This window comes from Mus pahari, chromosome 14, assembly GCF_900095145.1.
Source record: "Mus pahari chromosome 14, PAHARI_EIJ_v1.1, whole genome shotgun sequence".
In the NCBI taxonomy this organism is placed as follows: Eukaryota; Metazoa; Chordata; class Mammalia; order Rodentia; family Muridae; genus Mus; species Mus pahari.
The window spans coordinates 23,276,067-23,283,708 of record NC_034603.1 but is presented as its reverse complement, the minus strand read 5'-3'; the positions used below and the strand labels follow the sequence as shown (position 1 = coordinate 23,283,708).

The 7,642-nt window shown below is 48.3% G+C and overlaps 1 protein-coding gene across 1 annotated transcript in view; it reads left to right on the top strand.

Moving 5' to 3' along the window:
- Fat2 (FAT atypical cadherin 2) overlaps positions 1 to 7,642 on the top strand; it is a 91,879-nt gene that overhangs the window by 69,606 nt on the left and 14,631 nt on the right. Inside the window, exons 15-18 of the mRNA XM_021213675.2 lie at positions 587 to 801; positions 2,125 to 2,262; positions 2,690 to 2,833; positions 6,343 to 6,540. Of these exons, the coding sequence (XP_021069334.1) occupies positions 587 to 801; positions 2,125 to 2,262; positions 2,690 to 2,833; positions 6,343 to 6,540 (695 nt within the window). The remainder of the gene's footprint in view (positions 1 to 586; positions 802 to 2,124; positions 2,263 to 2,689; positions 2,834 to 6,342; positions 6,541 to 7,642) is intronic.

Sequence of the window (7,642 nt, the reverse complement as noted above, 5' to 3'; positions counted from 1 at the left end):
TATAGATATAGATATAGATATAGATATAGATATAGATATAGATATAGATATAGATATAGATATAGATATAGATATAGATATAGATATAGATATAGATCTTCCTCAATTCTTAAGAGACCCATAAGCTGATCCCTTTATCCATGTGTGCTTAGCTTACCTGAGAGGGCTGTGATTCCGCCGTATTTTCACCTAGAACTTCATCCAGGACATCAGAGATCCATCCACTTATCCCCCTTGGTGGCTCCCTGGCCTTAGCACAGACCAGACCCGGGGAGGCTTGGCGTGCCTCTCCTCTTCCCTGTACCAAACACTTGCTGAAACCCACTGTTTGGGTAGCATAGGGCTCACTGTCTAAAACCACTCCCAGCCAAGTCCCTAGCACCCCTGAATTTTCTGTCACGGTCATGAGGAAGGGCAGAGCAATCCTCCTGACTCCCACAGGGACTCTCAGAAGGATCCCACTGATCCATCACATGCAGAGTCCTCCCACGTATCCCAGTGCGCAGGAGCTCTCCCCCAGCCCCCCAGACGGACCTCTGCCTAACAGTTCCAGCTGCCTGACCTCCACCACCTCTTCTTGCCTCAGGAATCCTGTATGTCAATGGGAGCCTGGACTTTGAGACAAATCCCAAGTACTTCCTGTCCATTGAATGCAGCCGGAAGAGCTCTTCCTCCCTCAGCGATGCGACCACCATCGTGATTAATGTCACCGATGTTAATGAACACCGCCCCCGATTCACCCATGACCTGTACACTGTGAGGGTCTTAGAGAACGCCATTGTAGGTGATGTCATCTTGATGGTAAGGACCCCAGCTTCACTCTTTGTGGGGTGTGGGCTCTGGGGGGTGGCTCTTGCCTCATTCCCTCACCGATTCCCAGTCATCACAAGCATAGCTTGGATTATCAAGCTAGTGTTCTGTAGACTCGACCATGACTTGCCGTTTCTCAACAAAACTGTGCCACATGCTACTATCAGAGTGATTTGGTGAGGGCACAGCACTGGCAATGTTCAGTAGGAGAGCAAAACAGAGGTTGACTCCAGACGATGGCCCAATGCCTATGACAGAGTGACATGGAGTGCCAGTGGGCGAGAAACAGGGAGGAAGGGTATGTCATGTTATACCTCTTTGCATTTAAATGCACAGTTGCTCCTTCCATGAATCACACTTATATTTAGTTCATCAGGATTCCTCTCCATCTCCCTTCTGGTCTCTCCTTCTGCCTCCATATGCATCCTGTGCCCCAAATGCACACCAAGATGTTCCTTCCTGAACATGCCCGTGGCTTCAGACTTCCTTGCTCAGACCATTTCCTCTGCCTGGAGTGTTCTTTCTGTGCCCAAACCCTTCCTCATCCTTCAAGGCTCCCTGAATCCTCTCCTGCCCTTCCTAGAGTGTCACTCCACTCTCCTCCCATGAGTAGATTTCCATGACAGCACCCACCATGACTAGAATGACTGAAAACATCAGACACAACACTTTCTTTTTCTTTTTCTTTTTTTTTTTTTTTACCATTTTTATTAGATATTTTCTTTATTTACATTTCAAATGCTATCCCAAAAGTTCCCTATACCCTCCCCCCGCCCCTGTTCCCCTACCCACCCACTCCCACTTCATGGCCCTGGCATTCCCCTGTGCTGGGTCATATAAAGTTTGCAAGATCAAGGGGCCTCTCTTCCCAATGATGGCCGACTAGGCCATCTTCTGCTACATATGCAGCTAGAGACACGAGCTCAGGGGGTACTGGTTAGATCATATTGTTGTTCCACCTACAGGATTGCAGCCCCCTTCAACTCCTTGGGTACTTTCTCTAGCTTCTCCACTGGGGGCCCTGTGTTCCATCCAATAGCGGACTGTGAGACACAACACTTTCTAAGGGTGCATCATTCCACATGTTCCTCATACCCTGACCTCCCAAGACCAACTCTGCTGTACCTTGTCACCGTGAGAAAACAGATGAACAAGGGCATCTATGGCATACTGTGGTCACAAGAGGTTCTCTTGGGGTAGAGACCGCCAACTCCGTGGCAGCCACTGGGATATGAACATAGCCGTCACTTTCAGGGCTACCACTCCTTTCTGGCCACTCTTGTGCCTGCATTCGTGGTCTCCTTTCTCCTGCAGGTGTCAGCATCTGATGACGATGGACCTGTAAATAGTGTCATTACCTATAGCCTGGTAGGAGGGAACCAGCTTGGACACTTCACCATTGACCCTAAGAAAGGGAAGCTTCAGGTGGCCAGGGCGCTGGACTGGGAACAGGTGAGTCGTGTCCAGGCTGAGCAGAAGTGTGGCCCTATGGCAGGTCCAGTGGGGAAAGGGCAAACACGTCCTATCCTGGTGTCCAGAGAGTCCCCAGGAAGATTTCCTTTGTGAACTCTGAGATGAGAGACAGGCTGACAAGGGATCAATCCAGTGACAGCTACTTTGCACTGGTACTGGCACCAGGCACTTAGCTAGTTGCCTTAGGCACAGCCATCCTCGGAAGTACAAGCTGGCTTTACCCACACCCAGCTCAGTCGGCTTCCCAAGGCCTCATAGTAAGAAGAAGCTGGGTTACAAATGCTCTTTCTGTCTGATTCTAGGCCTGAGTGCCAGCTCTAGGACTAGGTCACGGGAGTAGGCAATACACCATGGGGCAGACACCAAGGACCTTATTTCTAATTCTCCAATGTGCATCTTGTCACAGACCCCCAGCTACTCCCTGAGGATCCGAGCCACAGACAGTGGGCAGCCCCCATTGCATGAGGACACAGAAGTGGCTGTTGAAGTGGTTGATGTCAATGACAACCCACCCAGGTTCTTCCAGCTCAACTACAGCACTGTTGTCCAGGTAAGGACACCCTGAGCTCACCCTCCTCTTGTGTCCCTCTCAATGGGGGGAGCTTCCCAGGGGTGGCAGTCCTCCCAACCAGCTGTGATCAGTCCTCTGCTGTCCCTAAAGGCAACACAGGGAACCAAAGGGGCAGTGGGAGAGCTGAGGATTATGGGATTGAAAAGAATCCTTGTTAGTTATTTACATGACCATCTTTCTGTCCTATTTGAAATTCACCCCTGCCACTGAAGTAGGTAGGGTCTACCTCAGAGATTTCAGACATGAAGGAGGAAGAAACACAACATGTTAACTCTCATACGTAGTCTGGTTTTTAAATATGAACGTATATGTATTTACACACACATATTATGAAAGCAGAAAGGAGACCATTTGGGGAGGGAAGGGACCAAAGAGATGGGGAAGGAAGGTGTAGTAAGAATTCTGGAATTTTGATTTCTTTAAAAACACCAGAAATATGAGAATATGTTTTCGTTTTAATCCCAGGTGTGTTGATAAGGGGCTGCTTTGCAGCAGCTGAGAATAATTGGGGTCATGCTGTAGCGGGCATGGTTTTGCCAGCTGCAGATAATTTTTGAAACTGTGAAATTTGGAATTCTGGGAACTTTTCAGAGGGTATAAAAATGTTAGAGCCCCAATAGGTGAGTGGTTGCTGGACATGGGGGGAGCGGGGGTTGTGGCTTGTTAGTAGTCATGCTCAAAGAAGAAACAAGAAGAAATTGGGTTCAGTTCTATCTATCTATCTATCTATCTGTCTATCTGTCTATCTACCTACCTATTTCCTCTATCCTTTCTCTCCTATCTAGTGATGGAGGATAAATGGTGGGAGAAAGAATAATCCACAAAGTAACAAAGACCAGATACAAGCAAGAAGAAGCAAGAAGATTCTCTCTCTCTCTCTCCCTCTCTCTCTCTCTCTCTCTCTCTCTCTCTCTCTCNCACCTACAGGATTGCAGCCCCCTTCAACTCCTTGGGTACTTTCTCTAGCTTCTCCACTGGGGGCCCTGTGTTCCATCCAATAGCGGACTGTGAGACACAACACTTTCTAAGGGTGCATCATTCCACATGTTCCTCATACCCTGACCTCCCAAGACCAACTCTGCTGTACCTTGTCACCGTGAGAAAACAGATGAACAAGGGCATCTATGGCATACTGTGGTCACAAGAGGTTCTCTTGGGGTAGAGACCGCCAACTCCGTGGCAGCCACTGGGATATGAACATAGCCGTCACTTTCAGGGCTACCACTCCTTTCTGGCCACTCTTGTGCCTGCATTCGTGGTCTCCTTTCTCCTGCAGGTGTCAGCATCTGATGACGATGGACCTGTAAATAGTGTCATTACCTATAGCCTGGTAGGAGGGAACCAGCTTGGACACTTCACCATTGACCCTAAGAAAGGGAAGCTTCAGGTGGCCAGGGCGCTGGACTGGGAACAGGTGAGTCGTGTCCAGGCTGAGCAGAAGTGTGGCCCTATGGCAGGTCCAGTGGGGAAAGGGCAAACACGTCCTATCCTGGTGTCCAGAGAGTCCCCAGGAAGATTTCCTTTGTGAACTCTGAGATGAGAGACAGGCTGACAAGGGATCAATCCAGTGACAGCTACTTTGCACTGGTACTGGCACCAGGCACTTAGCTAGTTGCCTTAGGCACAGCCATCCTCGGAAGTACAAGCTGGCTTTACCCACACCCAGCTCAGTCGGCTTCCCAAGGCCTCATAGTAAGAAGAAGCTGGGTTACAAATGCTCTTTCTGTCTGATTCTAGGCCTGAGTGCCAGCTCTAGGACTAGGTCACGGGAGTAGGCAATACACCATGGGGCAGACACCAAGGACCTTATTTCTAATTCTCCAATGTGCATCTTGTCACAGACCCCCAGCTACTCCCTGAGGATCCGAGCCACAGACAGTGGGCAGCCCCCATTGCATGAGGACACAGAAGTGGCTGTTGAAGTGGTTGATGTCAATGACAACCCACCCAGGTTCTTCCAGCTCAACTACAGCACTGTTGTCCAGGTAAGGACACCCTGAGCTCACCCTCCTCTTGTGTCCCTCTCAATGGGGGGAGCTTCCCAGGGGTGGCAGTCCTCCCAACCAGCTGTGATCAGTCCTCTGCTGTCCCTAAAGGCAACACAGGGAACCAAAGGGGCAGTGGGAGAGCTGAGGATTATGGGATTGAAAAGAATCCTTGTTAGTTATTTACATGACCATCTTTCTGTCCTATTTGAAATTCACCCCTGCCACTGAAGTAGGTAGGGTCTACCTCAGAGATTTCAGACATGAAGGAGGAAGAAACACAACATGTTAACTCTCATACGTAGTCTGGTTTTTAAATATGAACGTATATGTATTTACACACACATATTATGAAAGCAGAAAGGAGACCATTTGGGGAGGGAAGGGACCAAAGAGATGGGGAAGGAAGGTGTAGTAAGAATTCTGGAATTTTGATTTCTTTAAAAACACCAGAAATATGAGAATATGTTTTCGTTTTAATCCCAGGTGTGTTGATAAGGGGCTGCTTTGCAGCAGCTGAGAATAATTGGGGTCATGCTGTAGCGGGCATGGTTTTGCCAGCTGCAGATAATTTTTGAAACTGTGAAATTTGGAATTCTGGGAACTTTTCAGAGGGTATAAAAATGTTAGAGCCCCAATAGGTGAGTGGTTGCTGGACATGGGGGGAGCGGGGGTTGTGGCTTGTTAGTAGTCATGCTCAAAGAAGAAACAAGAAGAAATTGGGTTCAGTTCTATCTATCTATCTATCTATCTGTCTATCTGTCTATCTACCTACCTATTTCCTCTATCCTTTCTCTCCTATCTAGTGATGGAGGATAAATGGTGGGAGAAAGAATAATCCACAAAGTAACAAAGACCAGATACAAGCAAGAAGAAGCAAGAAGATTCTCTCTCTCTCTCTCCCTCTCTCTCTCTCTCTCTCTCTCTCTCTCTCTCTCTCCCTCCCTCCCTTCCTCCCTCCTCCTCCCCCTCCTTCTTCTTTCTCTCCTTTCTAGTGATAGGGGGTAAAACCTGGGTAAGGGAAAGGAGAACCCACAAGGTAGCTAAGACAAGCTCCAGGAAGGACTAGAAGGGTAGTGAGGAGATATATAAAAATAAGGTCGAATTTTGTGTGTGTGTGTGTGTGTGTGTGTGTGTGTGTATAAAATGTCATAAATATAAAATATAATGAAACCCATTATTTTGTCTTCTAACTGAAAAAGTAATGATTAAAACATGAAAGTGCCATGTATCTGCAGATTCTAAGTACTAGCATGTCAGCTGTGGGGGTCAGCAATGGCCTCTTCTAAAGGACAAGGGTGTGACCTTTGGTGTAAGATCCCTTCTAAGACCCAGTACTGCACTCAGGGACACTGAGGGAAGACTACCAGGACAGCTTTCAGCCTGGGCGCTGTCTGTGGGCAGAGGGATAAGCACTGGTCCCTGGAAGATGGGACCACAAAGGAGGGACTGATGGGGCTGGGCTTACACCACTCTCTGGCTTACTGTTGTCCTCCATCACAGGAGAACTCCCCCATTGGCATCAAAGTCCTGCAGCTGATCCTGGATGATCCTGACTCCCCACAGAATGGGCCTCCCTACTTCTTCCGGATCACTGAGGGGAACACTGGGTCTGTGTTCCGGGTGACCCCAGATGGCTGGCTGGTGACAGCTGGGAGCCTGAGCAGGAGGGCCCAGGAGTGGTATCAGCTTCACGTCGAAGTGAGTGCTGTGTGGGTCCAAGCTGGCGTGTGTGGTGACAGCTTGGGGGCAGGGTGCCTGCTGGCAGTAACAATGACAGTGCTGTGGGGAAGAAGTATGTGAGGTGTGTATGTGCCTGGCAGTGGATGGGTGTGTGTGTGTGTGTGTGTGTGTGTGTGTCTGTGTCTGTGTGTGCATGTGTGTATGTGTCTGTATGTCTGTGTGTGTTTGACTGTCTGTATATGTGTGTGTGCATTGGGTCTGTATGTCTGTGTGCATGTGTGTATGTGTGTGTCTGTATGTCTGTGTGTGCATGTGTTTGTCTGACTATCTGTATATATGTGTGTGCATGGGTCTGTATGTGTGTGTATGCATGTGTGTATCTGTGTGTGTGTATGTGTTTGTATGTCTGTGTGTGCATGTGGGTGCATATTTCTATGTCAGTGTATGCATGTGTGTGTGTCTGTATATGTATCTGTATGTCTGTGTGTCTTTCTGTGTGTGTATCTGTGTGTGCATATGTGTCTATATATGTCTGTATGTCTGTACATGTGGGTGTATATCTGTATGTCAGTGTCTCTCTGTGTTTGTGTGTGTGTATGTGTACATGTGCTTAACTATTCATGTGTGTGTACATGCGTGTAGAGGCCTGAAGACAACCTTAGCATGGGATGTGAAGGGGACGGCTCCTTTTCTTGTGGCCTTCCAATCTGAGTATGGAGATAAACAATGAATAGATAAAGAGGCAGTCACACCTTATGACTCAAGATAGGTAAATAAAGTAACAAGAGACAAGGCAGGGGACAGTCATATTTGTCACACAGGTGCTATCTGAGTGGAGACCTGTGGGGACCTGGAGAGCACTCCAGACAGGAAGAATAAGACAGACAGGGATAAATGTCTGATAAGAGTGGACAAGAGTGTAGAGTGACCTGTGACTGGAAAGTAGAAAGTACTGTAAGGAAGGAAGTTGACGTATAGATAAAGTTGGTCAATCATGGTGGGACAGGAGAATTGCTCTCTGTGTGGTGCTCTCCATTTCAAATGGCTGGTGAAGAGATGGTGCAGGTGGGGAAGGTGGGACAGGTGGGGCAGATGGGGCAGATGGGGCAGGTGGGGCAGG